At 44.2% G+C, this 25905-nt stretch overlaps 1 protein-coding gene across 1 annotated transcript in view; it reads left to right on the top strand.

The window, feature by feature from the left end:
* Positions 1 to 2716: 2716 nt before the first annotated feature.
* Positions 2717 to 25905, top strand: part of LOC108790542 (beta-adrenergic receptor kinase 2) — a 276398-nt gene continuing 253209 nt past the window's right edge. The window contains exon 1 of the mRNA XM_018560833.1: positions 2717 to 2832. Coding sequence (XP_018416335.1) covers positions 2720 to 2832 — 113 coding nt within the window. The 5' untranslated portion in view covers positions 2717 to 2719. The remainder of the gene's footprint in view (positions 2833 to 25905) is intronic.

The raw sequence follows: 25905 nt of genomic DNA on the forward strand, positions 1-25905 counted from the left end.
TATCACAGTTGAGACTATTTTCAGTGGGGGGCCAGTAGCCCCTATCCTAATTTTGGTTGCCTCTGTCTGCCTGACATCTTGTGCCCGGGTTTCTGCTGCCATGAAACCCGGACACAGCATTAAAAACCCGGACTGTCCGGGCGAATCCTGGACAGGTGGCAAACCTATAGGCAGTGGGTAATAACACGCAGGGCCGGCCTTAGGCCTTTAGGCGCCCTGTGCGAGAAAGCTTTACAGTGCCCCTCAGTGACCACACCCCTCCGTGACCACACCCCTTCAGTGGCCACACTAATTTCCCCAATATCCGCACCATTTAAAGACTTCCATTTTGTTAAGCCCCAAAGAAACATTAAAAACTATGATATAAATAAAACTTTTTGTTCACTTTTTTAAAATTATTTTTTATTATTTTTTTTAAAATAGAAAAAGAAATGGAGGACACAGAGTCCTCAATTTCTTTTTCTGCAGCCTCTGTTCTAAATGAATGGAAAGCACTCAGTAGAGAGGCTTCCCATTCATTCAGACACTGGTGATGGTAAAATATTTACTATCACCAGTTTATGAATGGGGAGAAGCCTCTATAGTGAGTGCTACTCCCAATTCAGAAATGAATGAATGTACAGGATGTGATGTAGATCACATCCTGTTCATTCATAACTGGGGACACATAGTACTATGTGTCCCCAGTTATTTACAAACACTGGAGTGATCAGCCGATCACTCCCGTGTTTGTTCTGCACAGAGGATCGGTAAATATCACTGATATGTACCGATCCTTCGCTGCTCGGCCACGCACAGAGCTGCTGTCATCCTGAAACTGACAGGATGACAGCAGCTCCGCCTTTCTCACCGCTCGGTCGTCCTGAAAGCTGAGGCTTCTCTCCTCCCTACCGCTCTGCCATCCTGACAGCAGGCAGCGCTCCCTCGTGCGCCCCCCCACCCCTGAAGGGGGGGGGGCGCACGAGGGAGCGCTGTCATATCGGATGGCCAGCGCCCAGCGGTGAGGGGGAGAGAAGCCGCCCCGACCCCCCCACAGGCTTCAGCAGACAGTTTCTCCTCAGACACCCGGTGCCTCAGCCCATACAGGCAGCGGGGATCCGTGGACATCCCTGAAGGGGGGGAAGGGTGGGGTGGAGGAGGGAGCGCTGTCATGTCAGATGGCCAAACGGTGAGGAGGAGAGAAGCCGCAGGCTGTGCTGCCCCGAGGACGAGCTGTGTCGACCGCCTGGCTCCCTTGTTGCCATGGCACCCTGTGCGGCCGCACTGCTCGAACACCCCAAAGGCCCGCCCTCATAACACGCTGCCGGCCTCCTGATTGCCCGGAAGTACCGGTATCGGCGAGTACTGAAATATAAATATCGGTACTCATACTCGATACCAAAAATACGGTATCGGTGCATCCCCAGTATTTGTTTATTTTTTTTATCTGATTAATTTAAAATATAATCAGCTAACTAATCGATTATGAAAATAATAATTAGTTGCAGTCGTAGCCTAATGAAATATTACAGTGTGACACTTTTTTTCCCCCCCTCATGTCCGCAGAACTGACCTTCACAAATGAAACTAATGGCATTGCCCAGTGCATGTATGAGAAATGGCAACCACTAAGCACAGCCGTGTGTAGCTGTCACTATTTGCTTTGTGCTCCAGATCCGGCAGGCTGGAGAGATCCAGGGCCGTAGTTTAGCAGTGGCTGTGTGTGCTATCACACACACACACACAGGAGAGGAAGTAACAGACATCACGGCTTCTCTGTAATGTTCATACAGCCTTGTACAGGAGCAGGAGGCTGTCAGCACAGAAGAAAGGGAAGATCTTCCACATGAGAAGGGGGGAATGGCTGGCTCACCCCACTAGAAAGGCCAATCTGGAAAGGATATGCTGGAGATTTGGATGTAAGCGGGAACACAGCTGTCCCTGAAGACTGCATAGGGGAACGGATCTAGTGTTTACACGGCTCCCTGCCTGGGATTTTCTCGTCGGATTCCTCGCCGGATTCCGTTCTCCATGTATTCCCGAGTCTTCGTTATCCTTGGGAATAAGGAGGCTTTTTCTGCGGAGCTCTGTCCTCCACCCTGCGAGCGGCAATGATTTTATGTGAAGGGTGCTAAAGAGAGAGAGAGGAAAAAAGGAAGCACATTGTAGTGAGTGCCATTGCAGCACAGCGGAGAGGAGATCTCCTCCTGCAACATGTTGGCGACAGGGATCGACGGGCATCGTGTTGGCAAAAGCGCCTGATTTCCCCAGTACCATGCCCACTCCTTGAAGGGAATCCTGCTCGCCCTGAATAATACAGATCCATTCAATGATCACCTACTGCTAGCTGGGGCTGCTGGTGATGCCTGTCATAGCTGGATTGTCCCTCCTGGTCAATACACATTGGGATCCCTCATCTTAAAGTGGAGATTTACAGCTCGATTCCTGAAATCAGTCATTGAACCCCCACTTCTCTCCCCATCCCCTGTACATACATGAACCAGGCCTCAGTCAGGAGCATCCTTGGAATCCATCAACACATAGACTTGAATTGCCCCCATCCCTGCACACACGCACACATCAAGACTCCGCAGGATTGCAGTGTTACTTTTTGTTTTTTAATTTAATATACTTTTCCTATTTATTTTTTTTAAACGGATACTGTGTTTTTTTGTTTTTGTTTTGTTTATTTTGACCTGTGTTTCTTGGCTGGGTTGATCGTTTGACCTACAACTTCACCATGGCGGACCTAGAGGCGGTTTTGGCTGATGTCAGCTACCTGATGGCAATGGAGAAGAGTAAATCCACTCCTGCAGCCAGGGCCAGTAAGAAGATCATACTGCCTGAACCCAGGTAAAAAGAGTAATATAGGCCTTACTCCAGGGCTGGTGGCTTGCTTTTGTCGGTGACACGTGTTGAGTTTGTGTTTTTTTTACCTTTAAGGGCTCATTCACATGGGGGGGGTTTAAACGCTGCGTACAACACTTACGTCTGCGGATGCACGGCCCCATACACACAGCTGTGTCTGGGGTTGTGTTTTTGCATTGTGTACAGATGTGCACAAAATGGAACAGAGCTGCGTCCGGGGTGGCAAAGTGCGTTTTTTTTTAATGCATGTGAAGGTTCTGGTGCTTAGGGATTGCACACAGTGCCAGAACAAAATTGTATGCATAAAAACGCATACGGACCAAATGCATTCATATACGCGTCTACAAAGATGCGTGAAGTACGCATGATATTCCGTGCTTGCATTCCTTCTATGCCCGTGTGCATGAGCCCTGATGGTCACCATACACATTACAATATGATTGTATGATCTCTGTTAGATCGACCAACATTAACCAGCATTTATGCTGCTTAAGATTGATCTTATTTTAACAAGTGAGATGAGCCTGATTGGATAGGTTAGGTAGGGCCTCGTACTGCATACTTTTGATAGATCTAGAGTTGATTGAACAGAGATTGTAACGTGTATAGGAAGTCATAAGCTCATCACACACATGTTACAATCTCATTTTATAATCTCCTTTTTAGATCTGCCAACAAGTAAGAATCATGTCTGATTGGATAGATGAGGTAGGGCCTCATTTTGCATCATTTTGGTAGATCTAAAGTTGATTAAACAGAGTTTGTACAGTCAGATTGCAATGTGTACGGTGAGTCTAAGAGTCACCACACACATTACAATCAACTTTAGATTTACCAAAACTAATATGAGTACCAACTAGGGATGCGCCCATACTAGTATCGGTGTCGATGCTGAGTATTTGTGCGAGTACTCCTATTCGCCCAAATGCTCCGATGCCTAGCACGATACTTCCGATATCAGGAAGCCGGGCAGCGTGCAATGATGCACTGGCCAGCTTCCTGATTGGCCGGGAAGCCGGCTTCCTGCTCCCTCGTCACCTCCATGACGAGGTACAATGGAGCCGGCTTCCCAGCCAATCAGGAAGCCGGGCGCCGTGTCATTGCACAGCACTTGGCTTCCTGATGGCCAGAAAGCTGGCTCCATGCTCTCTTGTCATCTAGTGACGAGAAGCATGGGGACAGCTTCCCTGCCAATCGGGAAGCCAGGTGGCAAGTCTTTACACGCTGCCCGGCTTCCCTGCTAATCAGGAAGCCAGGTGGCGAGTCATGACACGCCGCCTGGCTTCCTGAATGGGACTTCCGGTACTCAGTATTCGGTACTGGCGAGTACCGAAAAAAAACAATATCGGTACTCTTATTCGATACCGAAAAACCGGTATCGGTGCATCCCTAGTACCAACCTAATCAATCTGCATCCAATCAGACAGGCCCTGGCACTACATAGTTGTTGGTAGATCTAAAGGAGATTGTACAATCGGATTGTAACGTGCATGATTTCTCCAGTATTTTTTCTGCAGTGAATGTATTGGGCCTCATTGATGGCTCTTAAGGAAGAATTTGCGGAGTACCTGTTGCCCGTGGCAAACAATATGATTTTACTGTTCATGCTCCCTGATTGCAGGAGGAAAACAGAGAATGGGACAATTCTTGCACCAGATACTAATGTCAGATTGATCCAATATAGCGTGCAGACACATTTGGATTTCTTGTGCTCAATATTTTCTTGTACTCCGTCCGACCTTTAGGGCCGATTCACACCAGATACGTTGGGGCTGCGCTGGCCATTATTTTCAATTTGTCTTGTCATGGACGGAATCAGTTCAAACCACTGCGTTGCGATGGGAATGCGGTGGTTGCACTTAAAGCAAGTATGACATGCTGTACTTTTTTCAGTGCACCGGGATGTAACGTAGTACAACTGCCCTGCTGTGCCTGTAGAGCTGAATGAAATGTCACTTGTGACATTTCAATAAAGTTGTACCCAAAAAAAAGCAAAAAAGAACACAGTGTGATGCTGGGATCAGCGCTTCGGCACTGTGTCGGGGTACCGCACACCAGACGCTGTGCAGTTAGCGCAATGTCTGGTGTGAATGGGCCCTTGGGTTGACTGAGACTTTAGCTTCACTGTTATGTACCAATTCTAAAGGACGATCAACACCATGTTTGGAAGAAATAAATTTGTCTTAGTCCTGGTTCACACTTGTGCAATTTGATTTGTAGTGTGACAATGCACAACAAATAGAATCTTATCATTTTCTGTAGGGCCGTTTACACCTGTGCAGTCTGATGTGCTTCGGCTGTAGCGTGACAATGCACAACAAATAGAATCCCATTATTTTCTGTAGGGCCGTTTACATCTGTGCAGTCTGATGTGCTTCGGCTGTAGCGTGACAATGCACAACAAAAGGAATCTCATTATTTTCTGTAGGGCCTGTTCACACCTGTGCAGTCTGATGTGCTTTGGCTGTAGCGTGACAATGCACAACTAAAGGAATCCCATTATTTTCTGTAGGGCCTGTTCACAACTGCGAAATCTGATGTGCTTCGGCTGTAGCGTGACAATGCACAACAAAAGGAATCCCATTATTTTCTGTAGGGCCTGTTCACAACTGCGAAATCTGATGTGCTTCGGCTGTAGCGTGACAATGCACAACAAAAGGAATCCCATTATTTTCTGTAGGGCCCGTTCACACCTGTGCAGTCTGATGTACATCAGCTGTAGCGTGACATTGCATGACAAAAGGAATCCCATTATTTTCTCTGTTCACACCTATGCATTATGCCGCATTGCAAATTGGGAAAAGATAGGGCCGTTGGAGCATTTTTAGCCCCATAGACCTCAATGGGAGTACGTGAAATTGCATGTTACTTGCATGTTTGGGTGTTTTAGCGTATGACAACAAGTTTCCACCCTTTAGCAACCTATATTTTATTTCACCTCCATTGGCCATAACAAAAACGCAGAGCACATGGAAAAAGCAATACCTAGCATGCTGGGAAATCTAAGGTGTCTGATCTTTAAGGAAATCTGTTAAGAGAAACATACAGGCTGCCATCGCTGCCCTCTTTTTCTGGAAATGCAGGTGCCTGACTGTCATGCTGACCCTCTGTTTTAATATATTGAGTCACCGACTCGCAGCAAATCGGCAGACAAGGACTTCTGTCGTTTCTCAGACCGTTCTGGTCTGCATACTTGTTCCGGGTGAATGGATGAGAAAGTATAGAAGCCAAAGGATTAGCATGACATCCACGCTGCTAGCATTTTAAAGAGACATTGACAGTGTAATGTTTCTGTTATTACAGGTTTGATTTCAAATGGTTTTCCTGTGATGCGCCTTTCACTAGCAGGCATAGAACAAAAAACAAAAACGTGTAGTCAGCCATGTGATGAAAAATGCGTTTGGCTCAGTCACTTGTTGTCGGACAGATTTTCGGAAAGCGGTTAGGTACTTGCATTAGATTTGAGGAATTATCGGCCAGCTTGCATTGCATTGTTCATGTCCGGTATCTCCCGGATTAGAGACACAGGTGGTTCCACAGCATGGCTTCCCGGTTACTTGTCAATAGAAGGCCGGAGAAAGAGGTAGCATTGATCCTTCACTGTCTAATGAAAATATTAGCCCGGCCATGATTTGTGAATATGGCTCATGCTGTGACTCTTGTCTGCACACAGCCATCATCCTGCTCTAATGCTGTATGGGTCAGTGAAGCCACAACGGAACGTGACTTACACATTGGTTAAACCACCTCCATGGGAAGGGAATACCAATTCTCCACTAATAGGAGAGCCTGCTTTAATCTAACCAGCAGAACGGAGACATTGTGCCTGCTGTGACCTCACACTGGTCATGGCAGCCGTTAGGGATTTGTGGACCTTTCTTGGTCAGGTGCCTAGTCAGCACAACTGCTATCTAATCATCCATTTTGCAGCTCATCTTTGACATGCTTTTGTTTGAAAATATGTTCTTGCTGTCAGATTTCTTAAAATAGATATTTACTTAAGCTCGAAACACGCAGCGGCCAAATGAATAGGTGACCTTTCGAGGTAAATTGTTTCTGGCTTATTCAGCGATAATACATTGTGAATGTGATGGTTGTAGGGCTGCAACAACTAATCGACATAATCGATTATAATCGATTATTGAAAAAGTTGTCAACTTCTCTATAAATTGATTTAATCGGCTTCCGATCTGTTGGCCCTGTTCACAGCTCCACACGCTGTGCGCCGCACCTCCTCCCCACCTCATGCTCGCCGCTGCCAGACCCGCTCGAATCCACGCATGCTATTCTGCTGTGCACCACTGTATAATGTACTATTGCTGGGATTTGTAGTCCTCTATAGCCGGTGCCATTCTGCATTCATTGCTGTATAATTTTACACTTTCCATTTCACTATATTGCACACCACACTATCTTTTTTTTCTTTTTTACTTCCACCGCTCCAAGCTTGCTCCTGTGATGGACTACAACCTCAATACAAACTAGTAGTCCCATCACTGGAGCCATTTTTTAAACTTTATTTTATTGTTTATCCGATTAACCGATTTAATCGAACGTAATAATCGGCTAACTAATCGATTTTGAAAATAATCGTTAGCTGCAGCTCTAGATGGTTGCCAGCTATACACCTAACATCGTAATCTGTTTTAAATACACAGTTGAAAGGAGATGTTCAGTGATGGCGGTTCGGCGATTAAAAAAGATCTGTCGCCCAATTTCTTTTGGCGACTAACAGATCGCCATTGGAGTTGTGAGGCTTGCAAATCTTGCCCACTGAAAATAAGCTTGTGCCAAAAGTGAAACCGATTGAGTGAGTATTTTTTATTGCAGCACGTAACTGAAAAAAGTCCTCTTTAGCAGACCATTTTTTTGTGATGTGGAGAGGAAAGAACAGTCAGCCTAGGAACCACTACTTCCTGTTGGCGTCTCTATCTTGCTGGATTGCCTGCTGTCTTAGGCTCTTCTCTTTCTATGTTTGCCGCATTAGAACTGTAAAGTAGGAGAGCAGCATGTGTTCTTCATGACGTGTAATTATACACAATTAATAATTTGATCTTTGCCAGCATGCGTGGAGCAGCTATAAGCAACACGTGGCCTTACCAGAGGAACTAGAACTATTGCAGTTTCTCAACCTCAAAAGAACCAGCCGTGTAGACATCAATTGAAAGGGGTGGAAATGTTACTGTTTTTTTGTGTCGCATTTTTCCGATCTGTTACTTTCATAATTAGTCATGGTTGCACTTTAAGGCCTTTTACATATAAGTTTTAAAGCGTTGTCTTCTTTACCAGCTAAGAGGCACTCTCCTAGCCCATGCGGGGCAAAGTGACTGTGTCTCTACAAGGGGCATCTCGCGATCCGCTTTACCTGCGCTTTCTTGTTGCTCCTGCGCAACTAGCGAGAATACCTGGCACTTCAAGATATGGGGAACCATGTGAACCGCTCCCCTGTGACAGGGCTCATGCTTGGCAGCCAATTGCTTTGCCTGAGCACCTAGGGTAGGGGTTCTCCTAGGAGCTCCTCCTCCCTTTACTAGGTTTTGTGACAAAGCTGATTTCAGCACCGTCTGTGGGGGAGCAAATAGCAACACAGGAGTGCATATAAGGTGAGTCGGGGATGCCCTTTTCAGAGCCTCTGTCACTTTGCTGAGCCCTTTCACTTGACGAGGGAGGGTTCTCCTAGGCCCTTTTCATCACTCTTCTAGATTGCTGATACAGCTTATTTCAGTGCAGGCTGCAGAGGAGCAAGTCACTCTGCAGGAGTGCATATAGGTGTGGAAGTCTCTTTTCAATGACACTTTTACTTTGCCTCAGCACTGTTACGGGGGGGGTGGGGGAAGTTGGTTTAGGGGGTATGGGCTGCTCCTAAGTCCTCCTCGCTCCCCTGCGGACACATCTGATTTCAGTGCTTGCGGCAGAGGAGCATGGATTGTTGATGCGATAAGGTTATTTTATTGTCCTCCTTCATTTGTAGAAGCCAGGTATACACAGTTCTAGCAGTTGACCGTGGAATATTTGGTAGCAAGGAAATTTCACAGGACACCTGAATCCAATGATTTGGAGGGGTGTCCCAATACTTTTGGCAATGTATTGTATTTGCTACAAAGTTGCTGGTGGGATATGACCTTTAAAGTGAACCCGTACTGTGTCCATACTAGGCAAAATAACTGATTTGTATTCCAGGAGGGGCCATAAGAGTTTTAGTTTCCCTGCAATCCTCCTCCCACCTCTTTTGCTGGCAATCTTAAAGTGACACTCGGGAGATTAAATCTTAACAACTCATTCAAGCACCTTTTTAACTATTAACAAAACTGTATAACTTCTTTGTGTATCAACTGGCTGTTGATCCTCAAATCATCTCTGAATTGGTGCTGACACTGTCCTTCCTTCTCACTCCCGGGACGGACTACAATCTCATTTACTAATTTGTATTGAGATTGTAGTCCACCACATGAGTGAGCTTGGAGCAGTGGCTACTTTACAAACACACAGGGACCATGGGGGACAAAAGTAGCCACCCTCCAGAAGGAAGGACAGTGTCAGCACCAATTCAGAGATGATTTGAGGATCTACAGCTGAGTGATACACAAAGAAGACACATTCAAGTACCCTAATTATGAACAAATCTGTATTTTTTTAAGATTAACTCCCGAGTTTAGTGTCACGTTAAGCAGGGCTATGCACCGCTCATTAATATACAGAAAAGGTATTCGTAAAATCAAATGTTAAGGACATAGAAATAAGGGATCCAGATATTGCAATGTTTGGTGGTGTGGATACATTTTTATTAGGGGATTTTTGTTTGGCTTTGATATCCTTTTCTTGCACATTTAATATTGCTGGTTCATTTGTGTTTGGTGAAAAATAGAGCTATTCATCTATAGCAGAGAGTTTCTAACTAGAGCTGCAGCTAACGATTATTTTCAAAATCGATTAGTTAGCCGATTATTAAGTTCGATTAATCGGATAAACAATAAAATAAAGTTTAAGGTTGTAGTCCATCACAGGAGCAAGCTTGGAGCGGTATTTCTAACGTGTAACTGTTCATCTGTTAAATATGTCTATACCCAAGAACACAAATGTTAGATATTGCTGCTTACCAATCCTTAGATCTGATGACTGCATTCATTTTCTTTTTCTGGCTTTCCCCCTTTCCTTTTAGTTCAGTGATCCTGTCCGTAACACTTCTTTGTTGAGGGTGGACAACACTCATTTACTGAAATGTATCTATGGAGGAACAGTATTGTCACACCTGGACAGGAAGTGTTAAGGCTATTGTACCCCTCCCCTTTCCTCATCCCCAAAACAGAAGGGGGTGTTCTGTAGCCTTAACACACTTCCTGATAACATCTGTATGATTTAAGACTGTAAAGTGCCCTAGACGTCTGGCAGAATCAACAGATATAACAAACCACTTTACTCCATGGATGTCAAATGCTGCAGAATCTCAATGGCTATATAGAGCAGCAACTAAGTGACAGCATAGAAGTTGAGTGGACTTCTAGCAATTATATCCAATTTGCTGCCAACAACAGTGTCACATGTCATCCATAACAGATCGCTCTATCCATGCTAAACAGCATGGATGGAGGAAACTTCTGCTGTGCCTTTTCGTATTCTGACAGTGGCGGGCATACTGATTGGCTGCTGTCACTGTCGCCTGACAATTTTCCATCCAGCAACTTCTTCGATTTTTCTGATCAAAGGATGATGGACGGAAGGATGCTGACCGGGCCACCCACCAAACAAATTCAGCTGATTCATCAAGAACCATCCAGAATTCGTACAGTGTATGGCCAACTTTAGTCTGGTATGCAGGGCACTACAGGCAGTCCCAGAGTTACATACATCCGACTTGCATAAGACTCCCACTTACAAATGGAGGCTCGGAGGCTATTACTGTACAGCAGGAGTAGTTGTAACGCTACCACGCTCATGCTGACGAGGAGTGCCAACCTTTTTGGGTCTGGCACGTAGCACTGTACAGGAAGTTGGCTCTTGTTAGACATGCAGACGAGGGGTTCCCGCCTCTTCATCTGGGTCACTGTGAGGTTTTTACTGCTGTCTGTATCCTCATTAGAAAGATTTAATCTCACTTCCTGTCCTTGAGACAACAGGAAGTGAAAGGAAATCTACCCCTAGGAAGGGAAATTTACTCCTGTAAAAAATTTCATGGATAAAAGGTGTCTTCACTGGTGAAGCTTTATCGCCAATCCTTGTTTCCACGACAACCCAACATTTTCAAAATCCAATTGTCACCGGGACAGAAAGTGAGGTGAAATCTTCTGAACAAGGGCACACACAGCAAAACAAATGTTACAGAGGGTTAACCTTTTCCCTATGCTATCCAAAACTAAAAATTGGGGGGCTGGAGTTACACTTAATGTACCTGTGCCAACTTACATACAAATTCAAACCTACAGTCCCTATGCTGTTCGTAACCCGGGGACTGCCTGTATTGAAAACTAATATATAAACAGATCCTAGGTACTTCTACTAGCAGCCATGAAGAATATGTTAAGTGTGTGGTTTATCTTTGAAATAAATACATAACATGGATTTCATAGAGTCTTTCTATATTTGTGTGGCATTCTGCTTTAGAGATTTAAAACTAAGATATTGTTGTTTTTAATCAACCGACATGTAGCACAGAATATGACAGCCTGAAAATGCTTGAACACCGCACAGCTTTACAAAGGGCATGATTGGTGAAGAAGCATTTTAAGAACTGGTTGAGACCCTCACACCTATAACATGTTGAGGTACAGGAACAATACAGGTCTTTATTATATACATTTTTCCATGTGCCTAGCTGCGGGCTGTTTTTCACAGAAAGGGCTTTGTTTTTTGTAATCTATAATGTGCATTGTGCGCACATATGTTTCATCTACTCATTTCATACCTTGATCATATCTGCAAAAACAATCACGGCAAGTGTCACCATTATTTAACTATATATTTTTGGTCAATGTATTTTTAGGTCAAATGAAAGAGCAAATGTGTTAACGTGGATATTTTTAGTTTTGATGTGGCGGCAACATGCATTGTATAAAAAAAATAGCTGTATGTGTGGCTAGTATAACCCATGGGAATTATATTATGTTGCTGTGCTACATGCAAAGAGACCCAAGCAGTGTCTTTAATGCGTTTGTATAATTCAAGGGTAAAATAGTAAAGCTTAAAAGAGAACTATGGGGTAAGTGTTTTTCCCCATAGGTCTCTTTAGGGTCACGGGAGGACATATACTGACCTCCTCCCGTGACCCAAAACTCAGTACATAGCAGGCTATTGCCCACAATATATAGAGAGCACCGCAGCCGGGAATACTGTCGAGATCCACCAAGCTACATGAGTGACAGCTGGTTTGGCCTATCTAGAGGCAGAGCCAGCTGTGCTCTCCCCCGTCCATTCCTCCAGTCAGTGCTGGAGGATCAGAGAGGGGAGGGGGGAATCCCTACGGGGAGCCGTGACTGACAGGGAGATGATTGGGAAGTGAGCTGATCGGTGCATGTTCCTGCTTCCTTCCCGATCGATAGAGCCGACCTGTGACAGCTTCTTTGTCGCACGTCGGCTCTAACTATGAGAATGAGTGTAAATCGCTCACCTCATAGTTCTCCTTTTTAAGGAATAAAACTGTCTTCAAAAACACTGCATATTTCAATTGCAAAACATCGTTTAAGTTTTTAGTTACATTGTATTTTTCTTTTGCTTAAAGAAGAACTCCAGGAATTAAAAGCAAAAACCAAAAAAACCTTACCCTTGCGGTGGGGTTACCCACTGCACTGCAAGGGTTCAGTGCTTGTTTTGTCTAGGGGGCTCAAATAAAACAGATCTACTCACATGATCCTCCCGCGGCGGCCAACGCTCCCCTTTTTCGCCCAGCGCTACGGCTATGAAATCTCTGTCGGCGTCCATCGCATCTGTTGCAAGTCAGTGGAGTTGCATTAGAAGTAATGAAGTCAGTGGTCCTTACACTGCCAGAATCCAGGGAAGAAGAGCCAGCGTAGACCAGTCTAGCAGCTTGACGGAACCGAGGATCAGGTGAGTAAATCTGCTTTATTTGAGCCCCCAGACAAAACAAACACTTAAAGTGAACCTTTACCCATATCTTCAAAACAACGACGACACCTTTAGAAATGTTTAGTAATGACAATCTACAAACGTATACTTCTAGATAATTGCCGACTTTGTATTCTTTGCATACCTTGTTTCTCTTTTCCTACCAAGTCTTCTGACAGCGGCCATGTTTACTAAGGGCAGATTACTAGCTCTGCCTTTACTTCCAGGAACTCTGGCACATGTGACCATGCACATCATCTCAGGGGAGGAAAAAGCCTTCCCCAGAGATCTCCTGAGATTTCCCAGTAATGCCCTGCTGATGTAACCTTCCCAGGAGGCAACACTTGGGTACATTACATCATTGTTCTTCTCTACAAACTGGCTGCTAGACTGGTCCGCACAGCCTTTTCTCCCCCGGGCTCCGATGATCTAAGACCTGCTGACGTCCATCACTATGCATTTGGTGTCAAGACGCCAAGGGACAATACCACAGCCGGCGCAAAGGGGCGAGAGAGAGCTGAGCGCTCACTGCCGCAGGACCGAGGATTGGGTGAGCATATCTTTTGTATTCTGGCCCTTAGAGAAAAAACGCGCAGATAATCCTTGCAGTGCGGGGGTAGCCCCACTGCATGGGTTAACTTTTTAAACACCTGTTCTTCCTCTTTAATAATTTGCTTTATGCCTGCAGGTATACATGGCACAGTTGTTTTTAAATTCCTCACTTTTAAGGAGGAATGAAGCATTGTTTCAATGAGCTGTAAGAGTTCCAACAAACGTGCCCACATCTGTATTTGTATAAGGCACAGATTGAGCATCTTAGATGAATGGTGCGAGGAGTATTTCAATCTTGTTTTGAGTGATACAACATATATATCTTACTGTTTGCTTCTTTGTAGTATATGCAGCATTTTGTATTAAGAATATGATCACACTGGTTCCACTTTTTTTTAAGTTGCTTCCATATGCACCAACCTTTACCTCGAACAATAATGGGCTTTTGAGAGGTGCCTGAAAAGTTAGAGGGCACATATTTGTTTTAATCTAATGGCTTGTTCCCATGAGAGCAGTTATGTGCAAAGGGCCCATGTAATAAGGAGGAGCGCACTGCAATCATTGATTGTGGTGTGTGCATATAATTGTGTGGGTAAAGGGAATCTGTCAGCTCTGGCATATGAGCTCTTCTCTGAAAACCCAGAAGCTTTCTACGTCCCATGGGGAGAAAGCTGAGACTGAGTGCTGTATGTAAGTACAGGTACTCTGTAAAGGCTTTTGACTGCATACTGCATGTGCCCGTGGCTGCCGGAAGGAAGGAGCCCATGTAGTGTATGGTCTATCCCAGCCCTTCTTAGCCTTTTCTTTTTTGGCAAACACAATTTTTATGAAAGATTTTGTACACAAGTATAAGTCCCTTTCTTAACCTTTTTAATGCAGAAACCCTTGCTGTAATGTTATGGTCTTGAGGAACCCCTTCTAATAATTTACTATATCTACAACTTAGGGTACATTTTTGTGGTGGTCGCTGAGAAGAATGATTTTTACAATTGAGAGAGTTCGGAAGACTCCCTTTTTCCCTTCCTTGCAGATAGCTAAAAGGTCCATTGATTTTCAGTGGTCATTTATCTAAGAGGCAGAAATTGATTGTCGGTCAAGGAACCCTTGCTGAGATAGCCTGATCTAGCTTCTTCATAGGCTGTTGTCATTAAGTACCTAAAATGGTAGAACTTCCTTTTTTTTATTCATAGCTGCATAGTTCTCCGGGACTAAAATGTAAGCGTTGACATGTTTTTTTTACTTTTTTTTGGTTTATCAGCTAAATACTGTGGAAAAAATTATATTCTGACATTTAGACTTGTGGAGTGAGCTGCGAAGCAGAAAAAAAAGGTTGTTTTTTGGGATATCCATGAAAGAGAGATTTTTGTGGCGGCAGCTAAAAGCAAACAGCAAAGTGACTATGTTGGCTGCTGTTCTCTTGGTATTCGTTTCTTAGCTCACTGATTTCTCTTGGAATGTATACCTTCTGTTCTGTGTAGATTTGTCGGGTGAACAGCGTGGTCATCCCTGACTGATTTTGAAGTATATGTGAACCCAATAACCAAAATCTCCTACCACAGGGCTGGACAAATCTGGGGAACCAGGTGGCCAATGTTCTTTAAACTTTTAGCCGGCGCCTAACTTTTGGGGTTTTCTCTAGTTGTTTTTAATGTAGCTGGCTCCTACTAAAAAAAAAAATGGACAGACTGGCTTCTGCATTCCATATTAATTTTTCAACTCTGCAGCTTTCATTAGAAGATAATAGGACTTCCAAGTAGAGCTGCAGCTAATGATTATTTTCAAAATCGATTAGTTAGCCGATTATTAGGTTCGATTTTAATCGGGATAAAAAAAAAATAGCTCTAGTGATGGACTACTAGTTTGTATTGAGATTGTAGTCCATCACAGGAGCAAGCTTGGAACGGTGGAAGTAACAACATTTTTTTAAAAAAAGTGGTGTGCAATATAATGAAATGGAAAGTGTAAAATTATACAGCAATGAATGCAAAATGGCACCGGCTATAGAGGACTACAAATCCCAACAATAATACATTATACAGTGCAATGCAGAATACCACCAGCTATAGAGGAATACAACAAATCCCAGCAATACTACATTATAGCTGGCGGTATTCTGCATTGCGCTGTATAATGTACTATTGCTGGGTCTTGTAGTCCTCTATAGCTGGTGGTATTCTGCTGTGCACCACTGTATAATGTATTATTGCTGGGATTTGTAGTCCTCTATAAAGTGCAATGCAGAATACCACCAGCTATAGAGGACTACAAAACCCAGCAATAGTACATTATACAGCGCAATGCAGAATACCGCCAGCTATAATGTAGTATTGCTGGGATTTGTTGTCCTCTATAGCTGATTGTATATTGCTTTGTATAATATACAGCACAATGTACCATCAGTTATAGAGGAATACAAATCCCAGCAATATATTATAGAGCACCATGTGGGGGGGGGTAGGCTTACCTGAGCAGTCTTCCAGCAACTTGCTTCTGAGATCGGGCATGTCTGTCGGCGGCTGTTGTCCCCCCCACGCCTGCTCGTTCTTACTTCTCCCCGCATCCCTGTGCCTATCGTGGATGTGGGCTTGTGGGGAGGAGGTGTGGAGCGTGGATGCTGGCGGGTCTGGCAGTGGCGGCGTGAGGCGGAGAGGAGGTACGGCGCGTGGAGCCGGGAACAGGGCCAAATAATGGAAAGCCGATTAATCGGTGATTGAAAATGTTGATAACTTTTTCAATCATCGATTTATAATCGACTTAGTCGATTAGTTGTTGCAGCTCTACTTCCAAGCAAGGTGCACTTACCCTTTTTGTCCGAAGCTACCTCCCCAACTAAGCTAAACCATGCACAATCCTCAGCTGCTTACTTATCTCAGTTTTGCCAGCAGCGGCCTCTGGTGTTTGTTTACATCCTTTGCACAAGCCCACTGTGCTCCGGCCGTTCCTAAACACTTCTATGGTGGCATGTCCTGAGGTCGGAGATACTTGGGAGACGGCCCCATAGAAATCTATGGGAAGCTACTGTGCAGGCATTACGAGTGCACAGCGAGGTTACATGAAAGATGTTATGTAATTAAACACTGGAGGCCATTGGAGCCATTGCAAGGCAAGTATGCAATTGCTGAGGGAGGGGGGACAGAAAAGATATGTGAACTTTGTTTGAAATGCACATATCATTTAATACAGGACTGGACAAATCCTAGGTAGCCAATTCTCAAAAATTACAACTGGCGCCTAACTTTTGAGGTTCTCTTTAGTTGTTGCCAATGGAGCTGGCTCCAAAAAATATCCTGCTGGTGCCTGGATCGGACAGACTGGCCCCTGAATTTCATATTTATTTGTCCACCCCTGATTTAACACCTGGTGATCCTGGTGATCCTCGTTCTTTGGCAGGCACTTCCTGTTATGAGGTGACAACACTTTGTCCCTTTCTCCCAATTGTTCTCCTGTGACATACTCTCCTAAAAGAGACTACATTGTACAGATATGTTACACTTTGGCCGCCATCAGAAAAGCTGCGTCGAAGAAGTGTGTGCTGATGTTACCAAAGTGCATGCATGTAGACAGTAAGAGGTTGCAGGGAATCGGCAAAGTCGACATGCAACAACACGGTGTGTATATGTGTGTGTGTATACATTAGAAGTTTACGGTTGGGCCATTTGTGCTATTCATATTACAAGACTATTGGTAGCCATTTAGTGATGAGGCTGGGGTTGGTGCAAACAGTTTGCCCAAGCCCACTGAAAACTCTTGACTGGCACTCCCTCCTCCCGACCCAATCAATTGTGGGGAGACGCATTCCCTGACTTGCAACTTTACGTCACACAGGGGCAGGGAATGGTCAGAGTTTTGAGTGGGGTTGGGTGAACTCTGACCCTGTTGGCACCACCCTGCTTAATACAAGTCACTTTAAAAAAATTGACTCAGCCAGCTGTTTTTCTCTCATTGTGACACGTTGATGCACATTGCAATGCATTGTAACACGCTGCAATAAAATGATGCCTGTATCATTTTATCGCTGTGCACAAAAACACAGCATGTTGGTGTGAACAAGCCCTATACAGGCCTTTATAACCGCCATTCCTTTGAGTTGTGCCTGCTCTGGGCAGCAGTGCCCATTGTAACACAACAGGCCTTGTGTGAACCAGACCTGAATGTCAACTGCCATCTTCATCATCATAGTCCTGTCCTGCTTTATGAAGTAGGCCCCATTCACACCAGGGAGGGAGCGGTTCAGTGCGGCTTCCGCACGATTTTTGTAAGGGCGTTTTTAATTGCGATTCAGTGCTGATCAGCGTTTGCAAGAATGGGCCCTACAGGAATAAATGTTTTTTTTTTACTGTTGGCAATTCAGCGTGGACCGTCCTGGTGTGAACGGGGCCTAATTCTGGCCCAGTGTTTCTGCTATTTCTACTTTAGCTTGGGAAATAAAACAATACGCTTCCTTAGACTGGGTTCAAATCTAGGCGTATCGAATATGCGCGTTCCGTGCAACGCGTTTGTACCGCAATTCGCGGTAAACGCACGACAAACGCGCATTTCCGAGGGCTACCTGGCTGTATCCCAATGGATACGCGCGGCAAATACACCCCAAAGAAGCTCCTGTACTTCTTTGGGCGTAGGGCGTTTTGCAGCACGTTCCTACGCGCTGTAAAACGCCCAGGTGGGAACCATGCCCATAGGCAATCATTGGTTTTCACATGTTGAGCGTTTTACAGAGCGTAGGAACTCGCTGTAAAACGCCCAGGTGTGAACCAGGCCTAAATGTCAACAAGCTACACCCTTAGCCTGCTTGTGGTTATTGATCCTTTGCATAATTTTGTTCATTCAAAACACTTGGAATTCATGGACAAAGGTTTATTTGACTGTGCAGTTTAGTGTTCTTTTCTTTAAACAAATGGCAACCACTAGGCACAGCCGTGTGTAGCTGTCACTATTTGCATTGTGCTCCAGATCCGGCAGGCTGGAGAGATCCAGGGCCGTAGTTTAGCAGTGGCTGTGTGTGCTATCACACACACACACACAGGAGAGGAAGTAACAGACATCACGGCTTCTCTGTAATGTTCATACAGCCTTGTACAGGAGCAGGAGGCTGTCAGCACAGAAGAAAGGGAAGATCTTCCACATGAGAAGGGGGGAATGGCTGGCTCACCCCACTAGAAAGGCAAATCTGGAAAGGATATGCTGGAGATTTTGTTGTAAGCGGGAACACAGCTGTCCCTGAAGACTGCATAGGGGAACGGATCTAGTGTTTACACGGCTCCCTGCCTGGGATTTTCTCCTCGGATTCCTCGCCGGATTCTAATTTTAATGTAGCCAATTATTTTTAAGAATTGGGCATGGTTGCTGAGGTCTCTCACCTCCTCCCCCCTTCCCCAAACAGCAATGTTATATGAAGGTTGCTAGAAAAAAGAAGCTCATTGTGATCTGCCATTGCAGCAGAAAGGAGCGTGGCTTCCTGCAGCCAGTGATTTATTTTTATTTATTTTTTTCAATTTTTGTGAATCTAATGCATGTACATTCACCCACTGTGTGGAAGAGAGCTCTAGAATTTTAGGCCAGTATGTCCATTCGTAGTGGAGAGGAGCCTAGTGATCCTGGATGTGTGTTCACCATGACATCGGCAACATGTTGGGATGACAAACTGAGAAGCATCCTGTAGGAAAAGGATCCTGATCTATCTAGACACTTGGTCGCTGTAGTTCAAAAAGCACAAAGTATTGTGTGTGTGTATATATGTATACTTGTACTGTGGTGGATAATAAAAAAAAAAAAAAGGAAATGAATTGGATAAGTAAGGAATGATTAGCGTTTAGAATTGCCCAATAATCCTTTTTTTTTTTTTTTTTTTCTTCTTTTTTTAAACTGAAGAGCTGAACGTTTTGTCAACATCCCGAACAGATTGGAGAAGCTTACACTTTTTTTCCTTTTCTGTAGATGTTGTCATTTTTATTTTTTATATGATATATTTTTATCCTTCTTGATGTGCCATGAGTCCTTTTACATTATTTCGGACCAACGCTACAACTTGGAAGTAGTGGTGCTGTCATTCTCAGTTGATTCAAGGGACTTCTCAATCGTCTCAAGTCATGGCGGACCTAGAGGCGGTTTTGGCTGATGTCAGCTATCTAATGGCAATGGAGAAGAGCAAATCCACTCCTGCGGCCAGGGCCAGTAAGAAGATTGTACTGCCTGAACACAGGTAACCAAGGAGCGACATAGTTCTTTTGGGTGGTTAACTGTGTGTACAAGGTTGGCATCTGCTGTGGTTTTGCCGTCGCATTATATTGTGGTCTGATGTCTAAAAATTAGAACAAAGGAATGTAGAGCCCATAGCAGGAAATAAGATTTTTTTTTTCCGCAGTGTAGGTCAGAATATGAAAGTAGATGCCGGATTGGTTACTATGGGAACAACCTAGTTTTTCCTTTTCTCTGCTTTTTGTAAGTGGGTACCTGTGTGTATCGTGAGTGCATGTACAGCAAAGTTTGTCCTTATAAGGTCCTTTATGTATTCATCGGAACAGAAAAGTATGTGTACCGTTTACTTGTAAGATCTCCTCTGCTTTATGTATGTGCATTGGGTTTGAGTTTGGGTTTCATTGCCAATGTTTTCTTCCATAGGCCTCGTTCATATGAATGGCGGACATTATTGCCCCTTTGAATAGCAATCCGCTGTGGATCGCTTTCCAGAGAGCAGTAGAGCAATGGCCTCCAGGCACTTAGGAGGTGATGCTGCCACCTCCTGAATGGCTGTTTTTGTTTTCTTTTTTTTTACCCCAAGGGGAATTTTACATGGAACTAGCATGGTACATCTACGTGCCAAGCATTTGGCATGCAGTTCCATTCACATCAATGGTCACATTGCCACCTGCAGAAAGAGTCTAATTTGTGCCATGAAGCAAAGAATTGCGACCGCGGTAATGTGTGCAGCACTCTCCGGCTGCAGTGCCATGTTGTCTGTTAGTAGACGGGAAGCAGTAAAAACATTGATCAACCATCTGGTTTTACCATCCCTTGGCCACTCATGTGAATGAGGCCTCACTAAGAGCCTGTTCACACTAGCCCACCCGCTAAAATGCTGCATGCCAGTTGTATTGCCCACAGTGGGAGCTATCTGGTTTGCATTTTTTTTATTTAATGTGGAGTGTACAGTGTAAACACTCCATTCATGTTTGCATTCAGTGCAGTGCGATAAAATACAGCATGCTTGCAATTTATTACATCACAGCACTGTATTGTGATGTGAATGGTACACCTATAAACCAATTGTCTTAGTGGTGACCTGCGTTAATCTGGTGCGGTAAACACGTAAACACTTGATACCACAGTATGTGTGAACAGGCCCGAAGTGATATATAAGGCATAGGTGTGCTGAAGGGAAGGTAAAAGTGCTCAGCAGATTAATGGTTTCTGAGAAGCATATTTGGATGAGGAACAATGGGTGTCCCTACACTTTTCACTGGCTGGGGGGTGGGGGTTTGTGCTGGTAGCACAGGTTGCCAGGGTGATGCTGGTGGTGCACGGTACCTCTGCCCGGCGTCCCACACAACTCACTGACGTCACTGGTTGCCAGGATCTGGGCAGGATGGCAGCCAGAGTGTCTCGCTCAGCTCCTGGCAACCAGTGACATCAGCTGGGCGTGACGCTGGCCAGAGCTTCACAGGTTAAGAGTTCCCCCCACCGGGACCTATTAAGATGCTGCTTGCCTGCCTAATTATTATAGGAATGGCCCTATTTTCTGAGCAGCATTTGTACCATTACAATAATTACGTTCCATCTTCCAGTTTTCCTTATAAAAGAAATTGACAACCATGTGCACTTGTAAACACACAGCCAAGATAATTCATAGCTCTAAATGTATTTTGTGTCCTCCCGCTCATTGGTATGAAGCGTTGTATAACGTTGCTGTTCTAAATTTGATTCACGTTCACTTTTCTGTTAATCCGGCACTATTTTGTTACACAATCGATAACTTCTCATTTATGCAGTCTAGCATAAATGAAGTTATACAGATAATAAAATACTCAGCAGTCAAGTCATAAGAAATCAGTCTCTTTCTGTTGACTTTTCTCATTTGAACATTTTTGGACCCTCTTGTGCTGACCAAATATGACAAAAGACACAAAGCTCAAGACTAGAATATGCGCACTTCCCTTCATGTCATGTCCTGGAGATGTAACATGAAAAATCAGAGGAATTCCCCTTTTATACAGTTGTCACCAGAGCAGGTGTCCCCTTTGTAATATTTACCTCCCATGTTGTTGTGACAACTGTAAACTTAAGACTTTCCCATCACTTTTTGTCACTGCGACAATGGTCCCTAGGACAATTCGAGTGGGTGACCACCCTCTAAAATGGAAATGAACAACAATAAAAACGTAGTTCTTTAAAAATATAGATTTGCTTAGAGAGTGGGGACATTTATATTCCAGACGTTCTTTTGTGTTGTATAGCTTTCATCTTCAGTGATTGCATGCTTTTGTTAGGCAGTTGCACTTTTAGAGTTGAGTCATACCAGCCCTGTTAGGTATTGTTGGGCAATGCTGGCCTTTAATATGGAGTTTAGGAGCCAGTCTTTCATATCCAAGAGCCAGTAGGATTTTTTTAGGAACCAGCTCCATAAACAACAACTAGATAAAACCTAAAAAGTTGGGCACCAGCTGTAATTTAAAAAAAATGATCGACGACCTGTCTACTGGGATTTCTCCAGCCCTGCAATAAAACGATGCAAGCACATATTATAGCAGCACGGCACATTGCAACCCGCTGCTGTGAATAGAACTTGCATAGAGATTGAAAAAAACTCCCCTGAGCACTTCCTTGAGTTATGCACCACACACACGTTATGCGGTATGCATTGCGATGTGGTGTGAACCAGCCCTAACATTGCATTTGTATCTCTCTGTGTTTGGTCATTTATTCCATTTGTGAATTTCCTTCAGCCCTGTAGTGAGATTGGTTATATCTATCTATCTATCTATCTATCTATCTATCTATCTCCACCCATTTGACGGTATCCATCACATTTATTATCATCTGTTTCAATCTCATCAATGCTTCTTGCCATGTGTTCCACCAATTTCAGACTTTTCTTGATTAATGTTGTATTTATATTATTTTAGGGCTATAACTGATGCAATTTAAGATGCTACAGTGTTACTTGCTCTGTGTTCTTTTTGTAAGAGGTTTTAGCAGAGTGTGAAGTGTCTTCAACATTTCTAACCTGTTTGGTGGTCTTATTTCTCGCTAATGAGGTTTCATCACACGTTAGTCACGTTTTAGATTTCAGGGTTTTAGGTTAGCAATGAAACTTCACTACCATGCTTGACACCTTAGTGACTGGTGAAAATGGATCTAAATTTGTAAGTGTTGCGCCTGGAGGGCTGTAAGGAGTGGTGTGGGTGACGTGACTGGAGGATCTCACAACTACCACTGATGTCATAAGGCTGTCAATTACGCTAATCACCATGGTTTCCTCTGTGTCTGATGGGTAGCTCTTCTCAGCCTTGTGTAACTGTGAACACACTAAGTGCTCTGGAAGCCTTATCATAATTAAATCCATAAGAGAGCTGTGTACACTGACGGCTATGGAAACCAAGCCTGCTACTGTGAGCTCTTGCATCTTATTGCTCGCTATTTTGTTTGCCTTTATTGATCTCTTCGTCTTCTGGTTAAACAGTCTCTAACCTGCTGAACTGATTGCACACTTTAAGGCTGAACTCCGGGCACAAAAGCTTTAATTTAAATATATTTCTTAACAGCCATAAAGTTTATAAATCCACTTGTGTTCATTAAATGCCTTTGCAAACATAGATGTTACATTGCAAAATTAGCAGGGACAACATCTCTGTGCTGCACATAACTTGTGCTGTGAGCAGAGCCGTAAGAGGGGCCCAGGAGGTCCACACACTATAGGTTGCCGGCAGAGAACTAAAGGAGGTGGCGGATACAATATCAGTAACCCAGCACATGTAGAGAGAGCGTAACAGTGACTGGTGTATAGTACAGGAATCTCCTGCACAAAGACAAAGTGAAGAAAAACACAAAGGAAACCAAGGTTCATGTAAGGATACACATGGCATATGTATTTAGACCCTTGGTTCTCAATTGGTGGGTCATGACCCAGAAGTGAGTCGGGACCCCGTATTCAGTGGGTCGCTGCATGCCTTCCGCTTTTCTAGGTGAGAGGTTCCTCAGCCTCCCCCTAGTGCAGCACTGTCCCTTCTTACACTGAGCAGCCATTCAAAATATGCTGCCCAGCGCCGAGTGATGACGTGGGGTGGGCTGGGGGTATGGCCGTGAAGAAGCTCCCTCCATACATGCATTGCTTATAGGTCGCTCGCATGTCCTGTAGAGATGCCTGGACCGGAGTGACCTCACATTCTGGCTCCCGGGAACCTCTACAGGTACACATGTGAGCTGCACAAGCAATGCACATATGGATGGAGCTCCATCACAACACAGCAGCCCACGCTGCCGTGCGTTCCATTGGGTTGCAACTTAATGACCGAGGACAAATGTGGGTCCTGAGGTTACACAGGTTGAGAACCACTGATTTAGACAATATTTGTTTAGCCGAGAGTTCAGCTTTAAAGAAGTATATCCATTCATTTTAAACCTTGTGGAATCCCCCAGGGGACCAAGTGCATAAAGCACGTTGCCCCATTCTGATCTGTGGCCTTGTTGTACAGTAAAAGGAAATTATTTTTAGGGTTCTGTTGGTTGCGGACTCCACTTCAGGCTGAAGCCAGTTTCATGGGCGCTTCTATGTGAGAGCTCTCTGTAGAGTGATGTTCTTTATCAAACTGGCTTCAGATTAGATTTAATTACTTTTACACATAATAAGGAATGGCACAGGGCTGGGTGCTCACAGGGCTCTGGGCTAGGTTTGCTTGGACTCTGTTCTCATTAATTCTGGTTGTCTGTCTGTCTGGAGAGGCCTGGACACCAGGCCAGATTTCTTCTGTAGGCCTCCTATAGGGCTCAGGGTGGACTTATTACCACATCCAGGGGCTGAAGAGTTTGTTAGAATAATGTTGTTAGCCCCCCTCTCCTCTGTGTGCACTGTCTTTCACCAACCTCTCTCCTCTGTGGATGCTGTTACTCAGACCTCATAAAAAAATCTGCCTTTGAGCAGTGAGGTCGAGCAGTGGTGGGGGGAGAGGGTGCTGTTGACCCATGCTAGCTCAGCAACCACACCATGGATCAGAACAGGACCAAGTGTTATGTACACTTGGACCCATGGGGTATCCAACAATGATTTTGAAGCTGTGGTTATACTTCTGGCCCCATACATATTGACAGGGTGGTGACTTGTAGAGTAGTTTTATGTTGCAGAATCGCACATGCTTTTCGTAGCATTTCATTAAAATGAGCAGCTAATGTTGAATTTTGTAGCAGTATTTAATTATATCACTCCTCAGGGCTAGATTTCCTCTTCTCAGGAGAGCTTTATATGAGGGAGTCAGTATAGCGATTTCTTACAAAGTCACTGTAGGAACTTCTGCATCCGGCACCTGCTCAGGGTGGCTTCATTATGGGCTGTAACTGTTTTGAGGAAGGCTTAGGGAAACGGGAAACGGTTGAGTGTCATGTATAGCCTAAGAAGCATTGGTGAGTTAATTTCAAGGGTGCTTGCACAAGGCTGTTATATGTAGGGTTTCAGCAGTCGAGGGTGTTGGTTACTATATGTACAATGTACTGTATGTAATGCAGGGGGAAAGCCAGATTAAATAGATTACAAGCATTTATAGATGTGGCACATGTAGGTCCTTTTGTACAGGGCAATAATAAAGCAAGTGAGTGGCGTTCTGATCGTGCCTTTTCTGCACCCTGTGAAAGAGTCAAAGTACAGTTTCAGAGAGTAGGAATACTTAAAGGAAATATTGTCTAAATATAAAATGCCTGTATAGTCCTACCTGATTTCCTGCTGTGCCTTGCACATTTATTTTTCCAGTTGCTGAATGCTTTCCAGAGCTCTGCTATCTACACTGGATATGTGCCACCAATACTTTTACAAAGTAATTTCTGGCTTTGCAAAGGCATTTGGTGCTCACAAAGTGGAATTATATCCTTTGTAACTGAGGAATATAAATTATATGTAAACCCAATCAATAAAATCCCATATAAGCTTTAAAGTGGATCTACTTAAAAAGTGAACATTTGCAGGGGAGTTTATAGAAATGAATAATAATCAAATTTAAAGAAGAACTTGAGAGTGTCTTTATTAACCCTTGCAGTGGGGCTACCCCCCACACTGCAAGGGTAAACTGCTCGTTTGTGTCTAGGTTAAAAAAAAGTTATACTCGCCCAAAGCTCCGAGCCGGCTTCTTCTTAAACCGGTCCTTCCAACGTCTCTCCCTCACCTCTGCAGCGGTCTAAGATACCATATACCATCAATGTTTATACACAGTGTATAGACATGAGGATGCTGAGGAAAATTAGAATGCTGCA

Source organism: Nanorana parkeri, unplaced genomic scaffold (genome assembly GCF_000935625.1).
Source record: "Nanorana parkeri isolate BGI_ZX_2015 unplaced genomic scaffold, ASM93562v1 scaffold18, whole genome shotgun sequence".
Taxonomy (NCBI): Eukaryota; Metazoa; Chordata; class Amphibia; order Anura; family Dicroglossidae; genus Nanorana; species Nanorana parkeri.